General features: G+C 48.0%; 1 protein-coding gene across 1 annotated transcript; it reads right to left on the bottom strand.

Moving 5' to 3' along the window:
* Positions 1 to 457: 457 nt before the first annotated feature.
* Positions 458 to 22,070, bottom strand: LOC149354526 (uncharacterized; the record flags this gene model as incomplete). The annotated part of the gene is made up of 3 exons (XM_089575999.1): positions 458 to 552; positions 6,202 to 6,542; positions 19,759 to 22,070. Coding segments are annotated over 3 exons (2,748 nt in total), but the record flags the coding sequence as incomplete, so codon positions are not given.
* Between the last annotated feature and the right edge of the window lie 3,994 nt (positions 22,071 to 26,064).

The raw sequence follows: 26,064 nt of genomic DNA, 5'->3' as shown, positions 1-26,064 counted from the left end.
GCCCCCCCCCCCTCCCCCCGCCCCCTCCAGACATTCTTCGTTGTCTTGCCTTGGCGCCGTCGAAGCGACGATGGCGGCGGCGGTGCCATTCTCCTGCGGTCCCCCGTTTTGTTAGCTTCACAAAGAGAGCCGCCCAGCCGCCTTGTCAGAGGGTACGGAGGGAGGAAAAAAGCCCCTTCCCCGAACTTTCGATTTTGTTTCTTTTATTTCGTTACTATTTGTTTCTTTTTTTTTGGAATACCGAAGTCCGTCACCCCCACCCCGCCCTAATCTCCGGGACCGCCACTGTACACAGGTGGGGTCTATTAACACTTCCGCTGTTTCCTCCCCTTGAAAGTGGAAGTCGTTAGAATGACACACACTAGTTTTCCACAGTCCTTTCCCCTATTCCTTCTGGGGGATTTCAAGGGCAATACCACATCACTGCCATTTTTCCGAAAGTCGAGGGTTCAAGGGTTCAATCTCTACGCGTTTTAATGCGTTCAGAGGAGATGTGAGCCTGCATGGTGGCCGAGCCCAGCTGGGAGCACACTCGTAGCCTTTGTTGCCTCTCTGCGCAGGAATCCAAGGGAGGATGCAATTGGCACGTCTCAGCTGGACTATCCGAGCGTGCAGATCGGAGAGCCGACTTCATGCGACTAGCTTCACGAGCTTCCGCCAACTCGCCTGCACAAACGTTTTGTACACGCTGAAGAGATGGTCGAAGAGATGGTCTGCGCTTGGTGACTGTCGGACGCAATTTGTTTAAAAGAGAAAATGTTTGCACCATTGGATCCCAAAAAGCAACATTCAGTTAATTTCTCTCGATCTAGCTGAAATAAACGGGACCATAATTTGACGCATTTAAACATTATTTACTGCTGAAAATGTCTCACAGGATAAAACTTTTGCCGCTAGAGCTCCGGCCTCTTCGGGAGCACCAGGAAGCCACCAACTGGACCTGGTGCACGCTGCGTACAAGAAAAAGTAATGAGCAAGGTTAGAGACAGAACATAAGTTCTCGATGCTGGATTAATCAAGCATCAGTTTAAAAGAAGGGAATTGGATTTAAAAAATATTTCATGTGCTTGTATTGTTATACACAGAGAAAGAAGAGAAAGCGATATTTCGAATCACCCCAAAACTGAAATGCTGACTGAAATGCTGATTGCTCCGTTCTATGAGGCCCCGCTTTGCTGCAAACCTGGAAGAATGGCTAGCAACCACCCTACTAACGCACTAACGGTGGTGATAATAGGATGATAATTTTATGGTGCCAAGAATGCTGTGTCCAAAGAGCGCCTAGGACATGAATAATGATGATCAAAGGTCTTCAAGATTAGTTTGTCGCGAAGTCGTTGCCTGCCTGCCAGTGGCGGTCCCAGAGAGTAGTTTTAGGGGGACCGGGCGGCACAGACTTCTGTATACCAAAAAAGAAAAGAAAGAAGCAACGATTTGTTATTTATTTTATTTACACAATAATTTTTGTGCGCTTTGTTGTTGAAAAATAAATTGCGGACGATATAGATGTTACATCATTATTCATTCTTTCAATATTAACATTTACGCGAGCAATATTCATTTCGAAACAAGCCGACAGCTGAGATACCCCGCCACGGCATGTCCACGAAGCTCAAGACACCTGCCTGGACATTTCACCAGTGAGATTGGCGGCCTTCATTACTTAGTTCGGGGAATGGGCTTTGTTCCGCCCTCAGACCCCTCCTTCAAGGCGGCTGGTCAAGCCTTGTCAAGCCAACAGAAGAGTTGATCCCCTCGCTGGCGTCGCTGTCCTCCATGGTGGGATAAAGACATGAATGGGTGTCTCCTTGCGGCCCCAACGAGGCTGCTGGCCGCCGCAACCGCAGGTGAATGGCACCGCTGTCGCCGTGGCCGCCGCGCCGGCGGCATGGGTGCTTGAGGCATCACAGACGAAAAAGCTTTCCATTTCTATGTAAAAAATTGCATCTCGTCCTGTGACAGCCCGAAAATGGACGTTCGGGAAGATGTTCAAAGGCTTTTTGGAGGAGGGCGACGCTCCCCCCCCCCTCCCCCTTAGGACCGCCACTGCTGCCTGCCTGTTCACTTCTGTGGCCGAGGTAGCCCAGGCGCCTCTCTAAGTCTCGGACGACATGGCAATCATCTGTGTCACTTGTAGTAAGCGTCTGTTTTACCCACTCCGCACCCTGCACATCTAACTCCCGCGCGACGCGCGCGCCGTTGACGGCGGCGCGCGCGTCCCTGTCAGGAAGGCGGGGGCAGTCCGAGAGCTCCCGCTGTGTTGCGCGCGCTGTCGCGAAGCAGTTGTGCGCCTCCTTCCCGAGCACAAAATGGCACATAACAACAGCAGGATACATTGCTGTGTTGTAGGACGCAATAATACATATATAAATTCGCCTCGGACAAGGTTTTATGGATTTCCAACGATTTTCACCTTCCGCGCGAGGCTGGAGGGTTATCCAAGGCCATTCCGCCCTCTCTACACTCCAGCGCTTGTACGTTCTAGGAGCCGTGGGTTGAATGCCACAGCCCCTTCGCGACCTTCGCGAACGGTCATCGTTAGCATCTGGGCTATCTCTCGTGTTACTTCCCCATTTCTTGTTTTTTTCCCCCTCCTTTCAGTATCTGCGTGTACGCGGCGACTGAAGAGGTTTTTTTTTTTCGTTTCTCACGAGAACGCAACGGTGGGGAAACCGCGAGCCGAGCAGTTGGCCAGGAGAAATCAGTGCGTGCGGACGTGAGAGGTAGGCAGGCGAGCCTACGCAGGGGCCTGACGCGTACAGCGCGGTGGCGGCTGCCCCGAAGACGCGTAGTCCAAGTTCATCCCTATCCGCAACCCCCATAGCCCCGCAACGACCATCCGCATCCCGACGCTCCCTGCGACCGGACCTCGCCACTACGCAGCTAAGACACCTTTTCTCCCGACTCTCTTGAACTCTTTTGTTTGTCTTGTCGCTCGCTGTTTCTCGTCTTAATCTTCTGTTTAGTATTTCGGTCTCGAGAAGAATTGTTGCGTAGTTATCAGCCTAGTGTTGCTCATATTAGAGCGTTTGTCGGGGATCGTAGCTTGTTCTTATTGTCTCGCGCCTGAGCAACTGACTGTATTTTGTGTTTATTTATTTATTTTATTTACAAAATACTGCAGCCCGAGGGCCAAGCAGAGTGGGCAATTTAACAACAGCCAAAGATCACACCAAACTTCAAAAAAGAAAGAAAGAAAACAGACAAACACTACAAAACACCTGAATGATCAACATAAAGGCAGTCAAAAGTAAAAGGTTGCTGTATGAACAACATTGTCAAAAAGAAAAAAAAACAGGAAGAAATATTATAAAACACCAGACGTAGGATTACAAACAGAACTCAGATGATAGGGGACAAGCGTTCTTCAAAATCATGAACATTACGCGCGGAAAAGACGAGAGCTGGCAAGCTGTTCCACTGAGCGATAGTGCGAACAAAAAAAGAGTTTTTAAAGAGGTTTGTACGGGCAAAGAACGGCGTAAGGCTGTGGTCATGAACGTTCCTAGTATGCCGGGTTAAGCGTGGGCGCAGGTAGTCCTTGGCAGAGAAATTGAACTGTTGGTGATAAAGTGAAAAAAAAATTTTAACCTAGCGAGTGCTCTTCTTTTTTCCAAGGATGGAATATTATTTACAGACATGATGGCGGACGGTGAAGCATTCCGATGATAACTGTTGAAAATGAACCGGATTGCTTTTCTTTGTATCATCTCTAGTGAATGTATATCTTTTTTGAGAAATGGATCCCATGACACACTAGCATATTCAAGTTTAGGTCGAATGTACGTGTTGTATGCTAATAGCTTCACGGATTGTGGGGAAGACTTTAATTTGTGGCGGAGAAAGCCAAGTTTCCTTGCAGCAGCAGCGCAAATTTTGTCGACGTGACTAGTCCAACTAAGGTGCTTATTTAATGTTACGCCGAGGTACTTGTAGTTGTCAACTTGCAGTAGGTTTTCGTGGTTCAGTGTGTATGTAAACTGGAAGGGATTCTTCTTTTTCGTGACCCGTAGGAGAACAGTTTTATCAGTATTTACTTCCATTAACCATTCCGCGCACCAATCTGCAACTGCATTAAGGTTTATCTGTAAGCGTGCTTGATCCTGGTTACTATTAATAGACTTAAAGAGAATGCAGTCATCTGCGAATAACCTAATACTTATAGCTGCAGTGTCAATGGCCGAAACGATGTCATTGGTGTAGATGAGAAAGAGAACCGGGCCAAGGACGCTACCCTGGGGCACTCCAGAGGACACCGGTAGAATGTGAGAGAAGCAGCCCTTTACCTGAACAAACTGCTGTCGGTTGGAAAGATAAGAACGAATCCAATTAACAAGGTTATCGGGGAGGCCAATGTTTCGAAGCTTAAATATCAGTTTACTGTGACAAACGCGGTCGAACGCTTTACTAAAATCCATGAAAATTGCGTCAATCTGTTCGCCCTTATCTAGTGATGAAGCAAATTCATGAAGAGTGGTCACGAGCTGCGTGGTAGTTGATAAGCCTCTTCTGAAACCGTGTTGAAAGGGTGAAATAATTTTGTTTTCCTCAAGGTACGAGACGACGTAGTTTGATATGATATGTTCAATAAGTTTACATGTACTGGAAGTAAGTGAGATAGGTCTGTAGTTACCAATATTTAAACGGTCACCTTTTTTAAAGACCGGAACCACTCGAGCCACACGCCAGTCATTTGGAAGAATGCCTTCGGTGAATGACAAACGGAAAAGGTGGGTTAAAATGTGCGCGAGTGGTTCAGCGTAGCGGTGCAAGAATACATTAGGTATGTCGTCCGGGCCGACTGAGGATTTAGTTTTGAGTTTGAGTATCATGTTGAAAACACCTTCATAAGTTATGAAATTGGCTTCAATGTCAGAGGACGAGTTTACATGCATTAAATCAGCAATCGGGAGAGAGAAGACAGATTGAAAGTAACGGTTGAAGTGCTCGGCCACGTCAGATACGTCGTCTACAACGGACCCGTTTATTGATATTTTATCTACATCATCACTTGAGTCACTAAGGTAGCGCCAAAATTTATTAGGGTTACTTTTTAGGAACTGTGGAAGGGAATAACTAAAATACCTTGCCTTGTAATATTTCGTCATTGTTCTTTGCGCAAGTAAAGGGCTTTTTTACGGAACTTATCTACGCCTCATGCCACCGGCAAACGACTAATCAGGCGTGGCCCCTATCGCCAGTCAGCAGTCGAATCTCATCTTTAATTGGCTCGCGGGGTGAAGTTTGTCGCTCCTCCCCCTCCAAACTTGCGGATAGTGCAGTAGTGGGCAGGTTGGCCCGATTAATTACAATTTCGGCGCCGACCAACCATCAAGACCCCATGAGATCATCGTGACATTGTTACGTGGGTGAATTTGCTCAAAACAGTAAAAAAAAACCTGCGACATGTGTGGGGCCCTTAGCGTTCAGTGCAATTTATGCAAACTTTGTGGAGGGTCCAAAAAGAGTATAAAAAAAGGAATGCAAGGCCTGAGAGAACTAAAAGGTAAATTATCGTTTAAACCAAGCTAGAGGTGGTTTTGCGTTGGGGTCGGATGGCTTAGTGCATATAGTATATGCGCTGTTCACGTGGGCGATGTCGCGGGTTTGATTACCGGGCGTGCCATCCGCATTTCAGTGGAGCCTACATAACGACGCCGTCCTCTTTTGATGCATATAAGAGGACAGCCTGTAGGCGAAACTACTCGATGTAATCGGCCCAATTCACTATAACCTCAAGTGGCCTTAAGTGGGCCCACACTAAGGGGATTTGAGTTGTTTGACGGCGGGACGAATCACTCACCGGTAAACGCAGCTGTTTGTTGAAAGACCTTTTTCCAGAGAATTGCACCCCAGGAAAGAAAAGCACCGCAGACTGGGAAAAATCTTATATCGAGCAGAAAACCGGCGGGGCGGCACTGGGGATCCAGTGTCTCATCGAAACATGAGAGACGATTTCATGTATCTGTACTCCACCGTGTTCCTCTTAAAATGGATTACACCCACGGCGAAGCTACGTCGTTGCGCAACATGAACTGGTGGGCGAGTTGGCAATGGGAAGGTGAAGGGACGACGTGCAAATTGGTTATTTAGCCGGTTTTGTTGAGTACCGCGGGGCAGTGCGACGCAAAAACAGTCTACAACTGCTGCCAGAGCATCTAAACGCAGGAACTAGGAAATAAACAATTGAAAATACATTACCGTGGTGGTCGCTAGGAGATCGGCTGACGGGTTTTCCGGGATGGGTGCACTCCCATGCCGGAATGGGTGCACTCCCATGCGGGTGCTTCTCGCGACATCCGCGGTCCTTGTCGTGGAGCCGGGTGTTGCCGCCCATCGCCAGCGCCGAGTGCCCCGTGAGTCCGGTGGCTGAACCGGGCAGAGGAAAAGCGCTGGGCGAGCTCTTAGACCGGCGACCGTTAAGATGAAGACGGTGCGCTGACCGTGTTGTGGACTCCCCTGCAGTTGATGAAGCTCGTTCCTTGTTTAGCAATGGCCAGGCATACATGCGGCGGCCAGGAACCTGTACAGCGGCGCCCTGTCTGCGAGCCATGGGGTGAACAAACAGCGGTAGGCAGACGCGTACAACGTGGCCACGTCCCATCGACGAAACGGCTTTGCGCCTGATTCGAACAACTGGAATAGGAGAGCGCGTGCAACGCACACCACGAGTAAATCTTCTTTGCCTTCTGCTCCCTGTTCTCAGTGGCGCGTGTGCAAGGAACAACGGGAAATACCTTTGCATCAGCCATACCTAGAAATAAAAGAGACGTAAGGAAAAATTAGAAAGAAAACAGGTCACGATAAAAGAACCCAGGTATTGTCGCACTGACTTCCTAACTTCATGTGAGAATGCGCCTTTTTATTTTATTTATGATGGTTTAACGTTCGAAACCGGCTCAGGCTATGAGGGGATTCTTCAACGTGCACTGACACGGTCTCTAGAATTTCGCCTAAATTCGACCCCCGCAGCCGGTATCGAACCCGCGTGTTTCGGGTCAGCCGCCGAGCGCCATTGCCACTGAGCCGCCGTGGCGGCAAAACCGAGCATTTTGTCAATGCGTACGATGCACGCGGATATTTGGTATCATTTTACCCTTTCAAATAGGTTTCCGCCTGCACATCTACTGCAGTATTTCTTAGTGGACAAGTTCAAGATGCTCTTTGTTTATCTTTAAGTTCACTGCATGCATTAATCGTGCAACTTTTGCCACATACGACTTCATACTGAGCGTGCATCCGCGCTGTCAAACTGCCGTCTGCGAAAAGCACAGAAGCTCAAACACAGCTGTGAGAAGCTTTCATCCAGTTCACACAAACCCAGGAATTCTGGACGAAAGCATTTTAGGAGCGGGAAACCATTTATGGACGCACTTTTTTTTTCATATAATGTAAGATTTCCCTATAACAATATGCCCGCAGATCACGCGACGGCAGTCTTGTATTTTTTCTTATATTGACGTACTTGGAATCGTCAAAAGTGATCCCCATTGGTTTCCATTGGCAATATGAACAGTACAATGCGATCGATAGAAACACTGTAAAAGAAAGATTGTGCTACATATTAGAATAATGGACCATTATCTCCAATATTTATATAAGAGTCTCTTACAATTTTACAAGTTTTAAAAATTTTTGCCCGACAAAACAGGACACATGAGCCTCGAGGTAAAATGAGCACAACTTTCACTTTCAACAAGCAGTGGCGATCGTGTTAACAGCTGGCTGCTGATAACCATAAAAGAAAATAAAACTGATTACTAATAACCTTGAAAGCAAAGTACTTAGAAGTTGTATCCTGCGAGTTGTCGCCTGTGGGGCCTAAACTGGAAGGAAGAGAACTAAGAGAGAAAGAGAATAAACATTATATAAGAGAATTAATAATTTAATAATAATAATAATAATTATTATTATTATTATTATTTATTCCGTAAAGTATAACGTATTAAGGTAGAAACTTCCCGTGAAAAAGAGGAAACAGGAAAATGATCTAGAGACAGCGTAACGTGCTTAAAGGCACTAAATAAATTATCTTTTTAAGCTGTAACACCGCATCTTTATAATGACATTTAAAGTATTGTAGTTAGCAACCTATAGGTGAAGCTATGGTTCCTTGCGATAAATAATCAATATTTTCAGGGGCTGGAAACACCGTAATGACTATGAAATGCTCATCATCATCTTCAGCTTGACTTCACCCACTGCAGGGCAAGACCTCTCCCAAATAATCAGATGTTTTCATAGAGTGGAAATGACTTACACTGTCATCCTGCTGAACACAACGTTGAATTCATGATGATGATGCACAAGAGAAAGGTTATTGTCTTCCTCTCATATCACTGGAGCCTCCTCTCTCGAAGTTAGGGCTCCCTGTGTCACACCCAGTTCTTCTCTTGTCCGGTGCAAGCGCCAAGGGATTCGCGTTAGAAAGTGCTTGCGGATGCCTTCACGACTACACCATTGCAACTGGGCGGTTTCCTTGTTTAGCCCAGTCGAAATTCCACACGCCTAGAAATTGTGTAGTTTTTTCCTCGTTCTTCAAAATTGTTTTCATTATTTTTAATTTGTCTTCATTATTTTTTCTAGTTTTATAATTTCACTACCCTACATTGCTGCCTCATGCCTCTAAAATTTCCTCGCAATGACCTACATGATTTTCATTAGCCTTCACCAAAAAATCCTGCCAGTCCCCACGCATGTGTATGTGCTATGTCTACGGAGGTCAGCAACAAAAGCAACAGCAACCTGCTCTCGAATGCCACATCAGTGCTGGGTCCACAGCGGCGTTGTGTATCAAGTGTCTGCTTGCTGGTAGCAGTAGTTTCGGTGGGCACACCCATTTCCTCGAGGAAGAGAAATGTTTCCTGCTGATGTCCCTCTTTCCATGTGCGGCTTCGGTTTTTGCCGTAGGCAATCACGCTCCGCTTCTAGGCTCAAAAGGGGTAAAGTCATCAAAAAACTTTGGTTGCGTGTTTACTTCGTCGTAATGATATGTAGGTCTTTAGTATATAGGGATCACCTCGTGGTGATCGCCTACGACCGCAAAATAGTTGATATACAAATTTCACTCACCTGTATCGGTTCAACAGCGAAGCGGTGGCTGCGATGTCAAAGGTGAGTATAGGTCGCTTCTGGCATGAAGAAAACTGTGATATAAGCAGTGCTTTCTTGTTTTTAGCGGTCGCGGGCGGATACCACGCGGTAATTCATGTACGGTAGTGACTTACGCACCGGTACAAAAGAGAAAAAAAAAAATTTGGTGTCTGTGCTCCTTTGTTCGTGCGAGGGTTGCCCGACAAAGCCTGGCCTTCAGCATTCAGTCGCTCGTTACGCTCTGTATGTCCCCGAAACTTTTGTGCAGCTCAGCTGACCGGTGCGCGGGACAGCATAGGCTGGTTACATTTTCGTGGTCTTCGTCACTGTCGTCCTTTTAGTTTTCGTTCTCGAGGATTCCCGGGAAAAGAGAGCGAGAAAACTTTATAAACTTGTCTCTGTCGTGCAGACACCGATGCCGTGTTTTCCGAGATACCAGTGACGCTTTTTCCTGCGACATGCTTCATGCATATTGGCCTTTGTAGTCAGGGTAATTTATACTCTCTATACATGCTTATCGATAAATTGACATTACACTTCTTCCTTCAACAAAGAATTCCGCTCGAGGAGCATATCATGTCTATACGCCGTACATTCGGCCAAGTTGTGAAGGCCCCACCAGTTTAGAGCGCAAAAAAATTGTCAACTTACCATTACAGCGAACAAAAAGCCCGATTATTCCCTACCGTTTCATAAAAGTGAAACTCAAGGTGCACGGCAAATGTAAGACGTGTCTGCGCCGATGCACAACAGTCGATTGTGGTTGGAAGCACAGGCGTAGCCGCCTCCCGTTAGCGCTCCAGATGCCTGAAGCATTTTTGCTGCGGCTGCATCATCATCATCATTATCAGTCTGACTACGCCCACTGCAGGGCAAATGCCTCTCCTATATCCTTTGCCACCTGCGGCCCCCGTATCCCCGCAAACTTCATTATCTCATCCGCCCACCTGACTCTCTGCCGCCCCCTGCTACACTTGCATTCTTTTGGAATCCACTCCGTAACCCTTAAGGACAAGCGGTTATCTTGCCGTTGCCTTTTATGCCCTGCCCAAGCCCATTTCTTCCTCCTGATTTAGACTAGGATGTCATTGACCCGCGTTTGTTCTGTCACCCACGCTGCCCGCGCTTCCTGTTTCTTAACGTTAAACTTATCATTTTTTCTTTCCAGAGCTCACTGCGTTGTCCTTAACTTAAAGGTGCCCTGCGACGTAGATAAAGCATGAAATCTTTATTCTTTGTATGCAGAGTAAGGGACATTGTGAGTCCTGAACGCGCAATGAGATCACCGAAATCATAATATTTGATATTTTAATTTTCGCTAGAAATGCTTGTTCCGAGCCGATGGTGTCGCAACGCGGCGGCCATTTGCGGCAGCGGAAATGAGGTGGCATCCAGATAGGGCGCTGCTTTTCTCATTCGTTGGGCGTCCACTTTGCAGTTTGCGAAATGGATCCAAAATATTATGTCTCTGAGTTCTGAAAGCTTTTCGCATGCCTCAAAAACTGGAAAGAAGCAGGGAAAGCGAACGAAAACTAACAATACAGCTAGGGGCGACACTTTCCATTCCGCTTCAAACCTTCGTGGCGGCCAGCGCTGTTGAGAAAACGCTGCCTCAAACCAGAAAGCGCGCGCGTCGAGACCGGCCGTGACCATACCAAGACGGCAGCGAAAAAAAAAGCCGGTCGGCACACCTTGCCCAAATTTGTGAAGAGAAAGGCGGGACAGGAGACGGGAGTCGAGTTTGGGGGGCTACTGCTGACAGCCTTCCAGTCCGACTAAAAAAGAAACTTCGGGGAGCTTCCTTTGTTGTTAGTCACCCCTGCCCCGACTACGGCGCCGCGTACACGGGGGGAAGATGCCGTCAAAATGCGCGGCTGTCTACAGCCCCGACAAAGCAACGACTGCATGCACGCTTCCGCGCGTGTGCGCTTGGCGCGGTTCTGATTGGTAGCGCCCAATCTCGGTACTGGGTGAGCGAAATGGGCGAGTGAAATGCGTCTTCGTCTGAGCTTTTCATTTCGAATTTTCAGAGTGGAATAACTTTCGTTTGCACGCTCCGATTTCAATAATTCTTTTTGCTCTGGTGTCTGGAAAGCATGATGAATCTAATGATATTAACTGGTACTGAGGAAATCATCGCAGTGCCCCTTTAAGCTGAACCCTTTTCGTTAACCTCTACTTTTGTGCCCCGTAGGTGAGTGCCGGTAAAGTACAGCTGTTGTACACTTTTCTCTTGAGGTATATTGATTAAGTTCCATTTATAATCGCAGAGAACCTGCCATATGCGCTACACCTCATTCTTCTAGTTATTTCCTTCTCATGATCCGGATTAACCAAGTAGACGTATTCCCTCGCCACTTGCAGCAACTCGCTACAGTTGCAAACTGCTGCTGCCTTATGCACTGTTGAGCGTTACTTTGGTACTCTGCATGTTAATTTAATGCCTAGCGTTCTGATCTGGCTGTCTAACTCATTGATCATCACATCTGAGTTACTTAGCAATGCAATGTCATCAGCTAATCGCAAATTATTTAAGTATTCTTCATTAACTGTTATCTCCAACTGTTCCCAATACAGGTTTCGGAGCACCTCTTGTAAACAAGCGATTAACAGCATTGGCGAGATCGCGTCTCTCCGTCTGACACCCCTCGATAATTGGAATTTTATTGCTGACTTTATGAAGTACCATGACAGTTGAGCTGTCGTTATAGATATCTTCCAGTACTTTCATATAAGACTCTTCTACAACCTGTTTCCGCAATGTCTGCATGACAGCTGAGGTTTCAACTGCGTCAAATGCTTTCTTGTAATGAATGAACGCCATATGCAGGGGTTGGTTATATTCTGCGCATTTCTCTACAACCTGATTGATAGTGAATATGGTCTATTGCCGAGTGTCCTTTACGAAAGCGTGCCTGATCATTTGGCTTATTGAAGTCTAAGGTTGTCCTGATTCTCTCTGCGATTACCTTAGTAAATACCTTGTACTCAACAGACAGTAAGGTCATCGGTCTGTAATTTTTCAAGTCCTTGACGTCTCACCTCTATGAATTAAGATAATGTTAGCGCTCTTCCAAGCTTCTGGTACGCTCAAGGTCATAAGGCATTTATTTATACATGGTGCCTATAGCTGTTCCACCACAATCTCCGCTCCATCCTTCGAGAGATCTGCTGTTAGCTGATCCCCACCAGCCGGTTTCCCCCTTTGCATTGCTCCTACAGCCTTCTTTACTTGCTCTTTCCATACTGGCGGGATGTCCTATTGCTTTGCTCTACTGCCTCTCTCATTAACCTTCTGATTACATTGGCTGCTGTATAGATTTGTGTAGAACTCTTCGTCTGCTTTAACTATATTTTCCATATTGCTAATGACATTGCCCTCTTTGTCTCGTAGCGCATGCATCTGGTTTTTACCTGTACATAGTTTCCTCTTTACTGCTGTTAGGCTACCTCCGTTTTTTTTTTGAGCATGCTCGATTTTCTCCATATTAAACTTCTTTATGTCGGCTACCTTGTGCTTATTTATTAACTTTTATAGCTCTGCCAGTTCTATTCTGTTTGTAGGGTTAGACGTTTTCATGCTTTTTCGTTTCTTAATCAAATCTTTCGCCTCCTGATATGGTTTGCCGGTATCCAGTCGGAACTATCCTGCCACTTATTTCAACTGCGCACTCCGTACTGGTAGCTGTGAGATTATCGTTAATTGTTTGAACGTTAAGATCGTCTTCGTCAGTTAGAGCCGAATATCCGTTCTGCAGCGATAACCTCAATTTCTCTACTTTGCCTCTTACCGATAACTCGTTAATGGGCTTCTGCTTCACTAACTTCTTCAGTTCGCTTTTCAAATCTAAGCTAATACGATAGCTTACCATTCTGTGGTTGCTAGAACGCACCTTTCCGCGGATCTCCACATGCTGCACGATACCAGGGAGAGAGCATACTAAGAAGTCTATTTATTTTTTGTCTCACTGTTGGCGCTCTTCTTCCTCTTCCTCCGTTGGCGTCCTCTTCCTGTTCTTTCGTTTCCGGAAGAAGGTATTCATGATCCGTAAATTATTTCCCTTTGCGATACCAATAACTCTCCCCTGCTATTCCTGGAGCCTATGTCATATAGTTGCCTGTAACAAGTGAAGGCGGGCTAGTTGGTGGTTGACAATGGAGTGCATACTGCAACCGCGCAATACGACGAGGGACGAAGAGAGGAAAGCACAGGACAAGACGCGTATTGCCCTGTGCTTTCCTCTCTTCGTCCCTCGTCGTTTTGCGCGGTTGCAGTATGCACTCCATATAGTTGCCTACCGCCTGGTCTCCGGCCTGCTTCTTGCCTACATTCGCGTCAGAGTCGCCCATTAGTACACTGTACTGTGATCTGACTTTGTTCATTGCCAATTGAATGTGTTCATAGAAACTTTCAACATTTTGGTAATCATGTCTAGATGCAGGTGCGTAGGCCTGCACAACCTTCAGCTTGTACCTCTTATTAAGCCTAATAACGATACCTGCCACCCTCTCGTTAATACTGTAGAATTCCTGTATGTTCCCAGCTAAATCCTGATTGTTGAATCTTACACCTACTTCTCGATTGTTCGCTAATCTGCGATAGCACCGTACGTGCCCGCGACTGCAAATGCATATCGGCTGCAAGTGCTACCTTATAAATGCCGTGGAAAACATTCGTGTTTGTGTGTATACGGCGTGTCTCAGGATTTTAGTTTATCTCTCAGCTGTTGGAAGGCGTTGAAATAATACTTTCCAGGCTGAGTGGGCTAGCACTCTAAATTTCTATGCGCAGCACACAAAGCACGCGCTCAAGGTGCGGTGTTATTCGCCAGTTTTTTGAAGCGAAAAGCTTCACTAGGCTCGTCAACACCGCGCTTCGCGTGGGTCACCCCTGGGCGCTGCCGCGGCGCGCCCTTCCTCCTCCTCGCTACCTGTTTACCCTTCGCCGCTGCTAGCGGTTCTTATCGCGTTCTTATCGCGTTATGGCAAGGCGTTGCGATACCGCCCGAGCGGCGGCGGAAATAAAAGAGGCCGCGCGCCGCGGCGCACGCTCCATTGCCACTTCTCCTCGCCACCGGTTTAGTCCTTGCCGCTGCTGAGCGGTCTCCGCCGCCGTCGCAAGAGAAGGTTCTTTCGCAAGGCGTTGCTAGAACGCACGTGTGAGCGGCGGCGTCGGCCGTAGAAGAGACGCAGACATTCGCCATGGAAAGAAAAGAAGACCCAGAAGTGGTAGCGAGGGAGTTTGGCTCAAAATCTACACCGCTGTCGTGGTGCTCCCAGTGCATTGTGCGCAAACTGCGACAGCCATGACGTCAAACCAAGCATAACTGCAGCTTTTCGCTCGTATATCCAGGCTTAACCAGAGCTAAGCCACTGCCAATTTTTTCTCAGGACTGGCCGCGATGGCTCAGTGGCAGAAGGCCAAGATGCGCGCTGCTCGGTTTGAGAATTTGGGAGTCGCTGATTGCACCTGCCAGCTTCGTCTCGGTTGGGTTTGTGTTCACGTTGCCAAATGTTTGCGATGATGAAGGTGAGCAGGAGAGAGATCAGGCGCGGAAACTGCCTTGTGTTCCTCCGATAACTCATCTGCTGGAAGCGGGACAGAAGGGACAGGGTAGGGGAATACGATTGAAGAAAGTCAAAGAATGACGTGAGAAAGAATAGCAGCTCAAGTACGCATTACAGGGGCCCAGAAACACAATCTTAGTTGACTGTTTTGCCTGTTGATCGCATACAGCGAGTTACAATGGTGCTATTAGCGTCGGTAATACCTCGTATATTCCGTTTTTTAATATTTTAATGCCCTTCTAAAAACAAATTTATGGCTCTGATGGTGTCCCCACACAGTAACGGGTTTTAGCAGCGGATATGACGTCACCTGGCGCGAGCTTGATGATTGAACAAACAGTAAATATACTGCAAATTGTGTGAATAAATAGAGACACATTTTGACACCTGTCTGCGTTTTATATTCGATCAACAAAAACAACTTGTTCGTCTTAGATGAAAGCCCTGCAAAGCAAGTAAAATAAAAATACACCACCAGGGGCTCTGGCGTGGAAACGACGCTGCCAGTCTCAGCAAGAACGAGTTACAGAGAGCAGGCAGCCATGGAGTGCAAACTTCCGCGACGTGCTCTGGCAGGCTGTTTTGATTGGTTGCGCCAGGTTCCATCATTGGGAGAGCGAAATAGGAGTGGGAAGCCCCGCCAAAATTGAGTTGAGGGCAGCGTTTTGTTTGCTTGTATTTTGAAATTTCTTCATTGAATAACTCCCGTTCCTGTGCATCGATTCCTGTAATTCTTTTTAAGTCAGCATCTGTGTGACATAAAGAATCCACCTTAAGTATAGCCGGTATCCCCCCAAGCAGTGTTTCGCAGCCCCTTTACCAGAGGTAAACACTCGTAAAACGAAAAAAAAAAAACATTCGCGAGTGTCACAAAGTGCGTGCATGCCTTTTCTTTCTTTTTTCTTCTCCGACCAAAGTGGCCACGGCGCCGGTTGTATGCGGGCATGTCGCGACGCAGCGGCGATGATTTTGCTTCCCCCCGCGTGGGCGGTTGACCTCTCGCGACGCTGGGAGGTCAAGGCTACGCCGCCCCCTCCCGGGATTATGGTCGGGAAGCGAGCGATTGCACGAGGGGGGGACGGGAAGCGGCCGGTGTATGCCTTAGCACCCGTCCCAACCTTGGGAAGTGAACATCGCTCCTCGTTAGGACCATACCTTTCCTTCGCGTCCCCTTCAGTTTCTTCATGTTTCTTCTCCCCCCTTCTCAACATCTGTAAATCGTTGGTGCACGGGGCCGAGAGGATTCGTTTGCTTTTATTTGTTTTTTTTTGGTTTGTCACGGGAACGCGGTGGCGGGAAAATCACGACCGAGTTAGTTGGCTTAGAGATTTCGGTGCGTGCGGACGTGTGTGGGGTCAGTAGGGGCAGTGGTCGGCAAGCGAGCCTAGGCGGTGTCTGACGCGTAGAGCGCGGCGACGGCGGCCCCGAAAGACGCGTGGAAGACGCGTGACCCGTGGCCCAAGTTCGCCCGTATCCGCAACCCCCCATCAGCACCGCGCGATTCCGCAGCCCGACGCTCCCTGCGACCGGACCTTGCCACTACGCAGCTAAGCCACCGTTTCTCACCACTCGCTCCACTCTTTTCTTTGTTCTGTCGCTGTTCTCGTCCTATTATTTTGTATATTGCTTTAATCGTGTAACCTTGTTGTATAGTTCTCGCCCTGTTGTTTTCCTTCTTCTTGTTAATAGTTTGTGATTGTGTTCTGATTTTGTGCTTGCTGTTCGCATCGCGCCTGTGCATTACCGCTATTTTGCTTGGCTTGTTTCGTAACCGTTGTTCTTGTTCTTACCCGAGTAAAAGGGTTGCTAAGAAACTTGCCTATACGCCTCATCCCTCCGGTCAACGGCTAATCAGGCGTGGCCCCTATCGCCGGTCAGCAGTCTAACCTCATCTTCCGCACGCGGGGTGGAGAAGTTTGTCGCTCCACCCCCTCCTAACTTACCGAGAGTGCAGTGGTGGGCAGGTTGGCCCGACTAATTATAACTTCGGCGCCAATCAAAAATCAAGCCGTGTCCTAGCTGTCACTGTCCACACGTTCTGAGTGCACGTGTGCGGATCACGATCATGCTGTGACATGGATTGGTGAAGGCACCTTTGAAACATTGGCCATTTTCAGTTTTCGTGGCGAGTTGTGCCGTTATAGGGTTTTCACAGTGCAGAGACGGTGCAGAGGCGGTGATACATGGCGTAGTCGAGGGCGTATCCGCATTATTAGCACGTCGGCTTGAAGCCTTGCTTCCACTAGAAACTCGCATACTAATTCCCGGCTTACATTTTCGTGTGCGCTTATATGTAAAAAAAGTCAATCATAGCAGCCTAATTAGCATCACAGCAGCGTTAGTGTACTGCGTTACTACAAGGCTGCAAAACATGCCTCCGTATAGAGTTGTTGTGTTAGTTTGAACTTTTTTTTCTGAATTGCTAATGACTTTGACTTTATATCTTGCTACCTGCTTAAAAAAAAGAAGGGCTTGTGATGGCATATTTGAAGGAATCACGCCCACTGCAGGGCAATGGCCTCTCCCATGTCTCTCCATTAACCCTGTCCTTTGCCAGCTGCGGCCACCGCATCCCCGCTAAAACTTTCTGCCGTCCCCTGCTACGCTTGCCTTCTCTTGGAAACCAGCTGTTATCTTGCCTTCCATTACATGCCCTGCAGAAGCCCACTTCTTGCTCTTGATCTCAGCTTGAATGTCATTAACCCACGTCTGTTCTCTTACCCACTCTGGCCGCTTCCGGTATCTTAACGTTACACCTATCATTTCTCTTTCCATAGCTCGCGGCGCTGTCCTTAATTTAAGCTGAACCCTCTTTAGCCTCCACGTTTCTGCCCCATAGGTGAGTGCCGGTAAGATACAGCTGTTGTATACTTTTCTCTTGAGAGTTACTGGTAAACTGCCATTCATGATCTTAGAGAACCTGCCATATGCGCTCCACCCCATTCTTATTCTTCTAGTTATTTCCCTCTCATGATCCGGATCAGTGGTCACTACCTGCCCTAAGTAGACATATTCTCTTACTACTTCCAGCACCTCGCTACCGATTGCGAACGGCTGTTCCCTTGCTAGGATGTTGAACATTACTTTGGTTTTCTGCATGGTAAATTTAGACCCACCGTTCTGCTCTGTTGTCTAACTCATTGATCATGCTTTGCTGTTCATATCCTAAGTGACTTAGCAAGGCAATGTCATCAGTGAATTGCAGATTGCTTAGGTATTCTAAATTAACTAAAGGCCGTGAATAGCACTGGCGAGATCTTGGCTCCCTGCCTGACCCCCTTCCTTATTAGAATTTTGTTTCTGACTTTATGGAGAACTATAGGAGCTGTGCAGTCGTTACAGTTATCTTCCAATATTTACACATAACGCTGTTCTACATCCCGATTCCGCAATGTCTGCATGAGAGCTGAGGTTTCCACTGAGTCAGATGCTTTCTCGTAATCAATGAGGGCTATTATAGAGGTTGGTTATATTCTGCACATTTCTCTATTACCTTACTGATAGTGTGCATATGGCCTATTGTCGAGTATCCTTTACGAAAGCCTGCCTAGTCATTTCGTTGATTGAAGTCTGAAGTCGTCCTGATTCAATTTGCGATTACATTAGTAAATGCCTTGTAGGCAGCGGACAGTCAGCTGTTTTGGTCGGTAATTTTTCAAGTCCTTTATGTCTTCTTTCTCATGAATTAAAATGTATATTGCTGTTCTTCCAAGCTTTTCGTGCGCTGAAGGTCGCAAGGCATTGCGTATAGAGGGTGGCTAGTTTTTCGAGCACAATCTCTCCTCCAACCTTCAACAAATCTGCTGTTGTCTGGTCCTCACCAGCTGCTTTCTCCCTTTTCATTGCTCCTAAGGCTTTCTTTACTTCCTCCTTCGTTACTGGCGGGATGTCCCATTGCTGCGCTCGACTGTCTCTCTCATTAATGATCTGGTTACGTTAGCTATGGTATAAATTTGTGAAGAACTCTTAGACTACTTTAATTGCCCTATCCATACTGCTAATGGCATTGCCCTCTTCGTCCTGTAGCGCATACATCTAGTTTTGAAGCGAAAAGCTTCGCTAGGCTAGTCAACAGCGAGCCTAGCGTGGGCCCCGCCGTCAGAAAAAGCCACAGGTGCGCATGCGCGAACGGCGTGACGTCACAGGAGAGGCGGAGGTGGTCGGAGCCGTCGCTGCCACTGCCGCGACTCTGCGACAACCGTGGCGTCACAGGAGAGGCGCAGGCGGTCGGAGCCGCCGCTGCCGCGACTCTGCAACAACCGCGTGACGTCACAGGAGAGGCGCATGCCACTGCGGCTCTGCCGGTTGACCTTTAGCTGCTGCCGCGCGCTTCTGCGCATGCGCGGCTGTGGTCGGAGCTGCTGTGACTCTGTCGGTATATATGTATGAGCGCTCTGAGAGGAGCGCAGGCGGCCATGGAAGACGATGCTGAAGTGGTGCGTGGAAATTCGCCGAGAAGCCGCGAATAAATCCGAGACGTAGGGCTCAACAAGCTACGCCTAGGAAACCATAAGCTAAGCCATGGCATCGCCGAAGCTTTCCGCTTCTGATATCCGGGCTTAACCGAGCTAAGCCCCAGCCAATTTTTTACCCACTTCCTCTTCACTGGTTTTTGGCTACCTCCGTTCTTTAGAGCATGCTCGATTTTCTCCATATTAAACTTCCTTGTGTCGGCTACCTTGCGCTTATTTAATAACTTTGATAGCACTGCCAGTTCTATTGTTATATTCTGTCGGTAGGGTTAGGCGTCTTCATACTTTTTCGTTTCTTAATCAGATTTTTCAGCTTTTGAGATAGCTTGCTGGCATTCTGTCGAGCCATCCTACCGCCTGCTTCTACTGCGCACTCCGTAATGATAGCTGTGATTATCGTTCATTGTTTGAGCATTAAGACCGTCCTCCTCAGTTATAGCCGAATATCTGCTCTGCAGCGGTATCCTGCATTCCTCTACTTTCCCTCTTTCCCCTAAGTCGGGAATGGGCTTACGCCTCACTAATTTCTCCCGTTCCCGCTACAGGTCCACAACAACGCGCACAAAGCATACACACGCAGCACCCAGTAAAACCCCTTGATAGTAAAATCTCTGGATAGTAAAACCCCATGACTGAATAGATTAGATAGATAGATGGATGGATGGATGGATGGATGGATGGATGGATGGATGGATGGATGGATGGATGGATGGATGGATGGATGGATGGATGGATGGATGGATGGATGGATGGATGGATGGATGGATGGATGGATGGATGGATGGATGGATGGATGGATGGATGGATGGATGGATGGATGGATGGATGGATGGATGGATGGATGGATGGATGGATGGATGGATGGATGGATGGATGGATGGATGGATGGATGGATGGATGGATGGATGGATGGATGGATGGATGGATGGATGGATGGATGGATGGATGGATGGATGGATGGATGGATGGATGGATGGATGGATGGATGGATGGATGGATGGATGGATGGATGGATGGATGGATGGATGGATGGATGGATGGATGGATGGATGGATGGATGGATGGATGGATGGATGGATGGATGGATGGATGGATGGATGGATGGATGGATGGATGGATGGATGGATGGATGGATGGATGGATGGATGGATGGATGGATGGATGGATGGATGGATGGATGGATGGATGGATGGATGGATGGATGGATGGATGGATGGATGGATGGATGGATGGATGGATGGATGGATGGATGGATGGATGGATGGATGGATGGATGGATGGATGGATGGATGGATGGATGGATGGATGGATGGATGGATGGATGGATGGATGGATGGATGGATGGATGGATGGATGGATGGATGGATGGATGGATGGATGGATGGATGGATGGATGGATGGATGGATGGATGGATGGATGGATGGATGGATGGATGGATGGATGGATGGATGGATGGATGGATGGATGGATGGATGGATGGATGGATGGATGGATGGATGGATGGATGGATGGATGGATGGATGGATGGATGGATGGATGGATGGATGGATGGATGGATGGATGGATGGATGGATGGATGGATGGATGGATGGATGGATGGATGGATGGATGGATGGATGGATGGATGGATGGATGGATGGATGGATGGATGGATGGATGGATGGATGGATGGATGGATGGATGGATGGATGGATGGATGGATGGATGGATGGATGGATGGATGGATGGATGGATGGATGGATGGATGGATGGATGGATGGATGGATGGATGGATGGATGGATGGATGGATGGATGGATGGATGGATGGATGGATGGATGGATGGATGGATGGATGGATGGATGGATGGATGGATGGATGGATGGATGGATGGATGGATGGATGGATGGATGGATGGATGGATGGATGGATGGATGGATGGATGGATGGATGGATGGATGGATGGATGGATGGATGGATGGATGGATGGATGGATGGATGGATGGATGGATGGATGGATGGATGGATGGATGGATGGATGGATGGATGGATGGATGGATGGATGGATGGATGGATGGATGGATGGATGGATGGATGGATGGATGGATGGATGGATGGATGGATGGATGGATGGATGGATGGATGGATGGATGGATGGATGGATGGATGGATGGATGGATGGATGGATGGATGGATGGATGGATGGATGGATGGATGGATGGATGGATGGATGGATGGATGGATGGATGGATGGATGGATGGATGGATGGATGGATGGATGGATGGATGGATGGATGGATGGATGGATGGATGGATGGATGGATGGATGGATGGATGGATGGATGGATGGATGGATGGATGGATGGATGGATGGATGGATGGATGGATGGATGGATGGATGGATGGATGGATGGATGGATGGATGGATGGATGGATGGATGGATGGATGGATGGATGGATGGATGGATGGATGGATGGATGGATGGATGGATGGATGGATGGATGGATGGATGGATGGATGGATGGATGGATGGATGGATGGATGGATGGATGGATGGATGGATGGATGGATGGATGGATGGATGGATGGATGGATGGATGGATGGATGGATGGATGGATGGATGGATGGATGGATGGATGGATGGATGGATGGATGGATGGATGGATGGATGGATGGATGGATGGATGGATGGATGGATGGATGGATGGATGGATGGATGGATGGATGGATGGATGGATGGATGGATGGATGGATGGATGGATGGATGGATGGATGGATGGATGGATGGATGGATGGATGGATGGATGGATGGATGGATGGATGGATGGATGGATGGATGGATGGATGGATGGATGGATGGATGGATGGATGGATGGATGGATGGATGGATGGATGGATGGATGGATGGATGGATGGATGGATGGATGGATGGATGGATGGATGGATGGATGGATGGATGGATGGATGGATGGATGGATGGATGGATGGATGGATGGATGGATGGATGGATGGATGGATGGATGGATGGATGGATGGATGGATGGATGGATGGATGGATGGATGGATGGATGGATGGATGGATGGATGGATGGATGGATGGATGGATGGATGGATGGATGGATGGATGGATGGATGGATGGATGGATGGATGGATGGATGGATGGATGGATGGATGGATGGATGGATGGATGGATGGATGGATGGATGGATGGATGGATGGATGGATGGATGGATGGATGGATGGATGGATGGATGGATGGATGGATGGATGGATGGATGGATGGATGGATGGATGGATGGATGGATGGACGGACGGACGGACGGACGGACGGACGGACGGACGGACGGACGGACGGACGGACGGACGGACGGACGGACGGATGGGTGGGTGGATGGGTGGGTGGGTGGATGTGTGGATGTGTGGATGTGTGGATGGGTGGATGTATGGATGGATGGGTGGGTAAGTGGATGTGTGGATGGGTAAGTGGATGTTACTAGGACTATTACGAAATAAAGGATGTGTAATTTGGTTCCTTTTTTCCTGATTTCGAACATTCCTTGTTGCACTTGACGCAGATAAGGAAGGAAAGGCGGGCTTGTTAAAGCGATAAGATACTCAAGAGAAAAAAAAATTAAATAGCGATGGTAATGATTACGCCCAGAAAGATGCCACTTTAATTAAATGCAATTGCTATGAAATGGTTTTGTGTAATCCAGATGCGCTGAAATTGTTCTTATGAAAAAATATAGATGCCAATAGCCAGCTGGTGGCTTCGTCAGGCTGTTCTCGGACTGCTGGATTTTGAACCCTCTGTCGGAGGGCTTATATCTGCCTCTCGCTGTAGCGCACTTTAGGTTCTTGATGTCTGGGGCAGGAGGCTTATGCTTGTTGGGGTTCCTTCGTAGAACGCTGGAGCAACAGCATATGTATAGCATTTACAGCAATCCGCGTCGGCTACATCGGCTTTCAGGTTGGTGGGGGGCGGGGGGGGGTTGAGGTGTTCAGGTTAATGAAGATTCATTTTTGCCAGTGGGTGCCCGGATGTGCACACACCGGAGTGTGCATCAAGGATGGGAGCTGCACACGCACAAGCGCACGCATGCACGCACTCACACCGCGGTTATTTTTGGGGATTAGTATATAGTGCTAATGCAGCAAAAAATACCATACTTTAACCTCTGGTGGGATTCATACCAGAAGCAGCGCAAAAGCTTCGTTTACCTTTGTCTTGGGGTACTCGGCCATCTCCAAAGCTTCTTTTTATTGTTTTCGCATTGAATATCAAGAACCTCCCTGACCCTCCTCTAGCCTTACCTGACCGCGTCGAATTCAGGAATCTCAACATGAGGTCTCGCATCACCATCACGCCACCATCACGGAATAATTACAAGATTCCGGAAGGCACGCACCTCAAGAATAGCTAGTCAGGGGGTTGAACTTGCTCAGCACAAAGCTGCTGTGCTAAAATGCACTGTTCTCTGAACAGACCTCGTTCAGAGCGGCGGTTCTGCGTGTTTATCCATCACAAGGCTTTTTCACACGCTAAAAAGTCGTACTAACATGAAAAGTTCCAAATTAACACAGCATCACGGCCCAAAAATAATTTCATTGCTCAATAGTTTGTCGTTGCTCGCACAGGCAGCAATTCACTGACCACGGCACAAACGCCCCTTGATGCGAAGGCACGTCCTAACGCGCAAGGGAGGTGTTTGAAGTCTCAAAAAGGCTTTTGTGGCTAGCTGAACCTACACCCCCTGAACTCGCATTAAACACTGGTGTCAAGAAAGGCTATAGGTAAGGCTGCAGACAGACATATGAGTAGGGGAAGTAGTGACCGATCAGAACCTTTGTCATTTGTCTTCTGGAGAGGTTGTACAGGTATTCTAAAGAAAGCGAATAGTGGGGAAACGGAGTGTATTTGCACTAAATCCAGAAAAGACGGATGCCCACTTCCGCTTACTAAGCACAGCTGTTACTAAGGGGTTGTTCGTGGTTTCGAAAAATAAGAACCGTGAAGCAAGTTGGTGGACAAAAATTAGAGGGGACACTTATCTCTCACGAAAGCTCTCAAGATATCGGCGCCTGCGCACGGGCGCTAGCGCGCGCGTCGGCAGCGGGGTCCGGTTTACAACAATCGGAGGACTGCGGGGCTCTCGGGACTCTTTGCTTCATGGCTGTTAGCTCTTTCAGTGTCCCCCGAGTTTTCTTGCAATCCTTGCAGCTCCCCACCCATCTTTTGTTCACGGCTTGACATTCTTTCAGTCGGCTCGCGAGGGGGAGCGAGCCAGCACCAGGAGCATCGAGGTGCATACCACTTTTCTACGCCGGTCGCGGCGCGGGTAAACCTATGAGCTCACTCAAACTCACACTCACTTAGGCCCGCGCTCACTCGAACTCACGAAATCAAGTTCAGCTAGGCTCACAGCTAATTTGCAATCGCTGCGACTCACGACTCATCTGGGCTCCCTCGCTCGTTTAGGCTCACGGCTGATCTGGACTCACACATCTCACAACGCACATTTCATTAGGGATCATTCACTCGTTTTGACTCGGCACACGGCTCACTGCACTGAAGCGCCGAAGTGACTCGCCCCCGAGCCGACCAAGCAGCACGACAAAGGACCCCCGCCCCCAGCGAAGTGGTATGGTGGGACTCGGACAAAACTTCCGCCACATCCCCACGCGGCGCATTACCGCACAGGCACCCGCGCAAACAAACCAAAACACTATTCCTATTCCTCGCTTCCGCGGAATTCTCTTCAGTCGCCCACAGACATCCCCTAGCGGCTTCGCTTTCAAGCCTACTTGGTCGCGGCAGTAAATCACTCCTCCCCTCTGCTATCAGCAAACTAGAAGGAAATAAAAAAACTAAGCGCACATCGTAGCGAAAGTACAGGCCATGATCTGAGCCTGAGCCCGGACTCACTGACTACTCCGATCATGATATTAATGTAAGCTCAGTCTCACTCACGACTCAGATCGTGATCTGAATGTGAGTCAGGATGGACTAACAATTCAGATCTTGATTTGCATGCGAGACCAAACTCACTCATCACTCAGATCATGATCTGAATATGAGATTGAGTGAGTCCATTCATGAGTAAATCCGCCGACCTATGGTCGCAGCAGAAGTCGCAACTAAGATGTTGAAAATTTCTGTCCGTGCAGAAACGTAGTGCTTCCGACCTATCTATGTGGTGAATTTTTATCACTTTTTAACGCAACAAAATAGTGCGACGTCATTAGCACACGCGAAACTAAATTATACGTTCTACTTGCGAGAAGCAATGATTCGCTGTGTTTTTTAAGCTAAGCCATATAGGGGCTCGAGACATATAACGCGATTTGCAAAGGTGGCGTCGTACAAGTGATTCAAATAAAATATGTTTGGTAATCTCCTAGCTCCTACGGAGAGCCAATGTTCGCACGAGGCTCTTGTTGGTTGGGGGATGGGTGGTTGAGGGCAGTGTTGTCGATAACGCGTTACTTTTTTCGGTAACTTAGTAACGTACTCGTTACCATTTCGGAACTGTAACGGGTAACGTACTTGCGTTAACATTTTTCGGTAACGTGAGGTGTCACGTTACTAGTTACTTTTTATTCCAATTGTCCGCCTCCGCCGCTTTTTCAGAAAAAAAAACGCCGAAAATGATTTTGCAAATAAACAAAATCTACAGGTGTTCTCGACGACCCGTGTTGCGGCTCGCATGCATGCCAAAAAACACCTGCCCTTGACGACGCACTAAACTAAAAAAAGAAAACGCGAACACGCAGTCACACACTTGTCTCCATCCCCAAACCACTCACGCACACAACTCTCTAAAGAGTGGACGCATGCCGAGCCACCAATGGACCATTTGCAGAAATCTGTAAGTCAGTTTCTGCGTAAGCTTGTTTTCCAACCAAAAGGTCTCTTTCACAGGCTACACTCTCGCATTCTTTGTGAAAG

Source organism: Amblyomma mixtum, chromosome 3 (genome assembly GCF_055824585.1).
Source record: "Amblyomma mixtum isolate Tamu chromosome 3, ASM5582458v1, whole genome shotgun sequence".
NCBI classification, from domain to species: Eukaryota; Metazoa; Arthropoda; class Arachnida; order Ixodida; family Ixodidae; genus Amblyomma; species Amblyomma mixtum.
The sequence above is the reverse complement of the archived record's forward strand: the minus strand, read 5'-3'. Positions and strand labels throughout refer to the sequence as shown.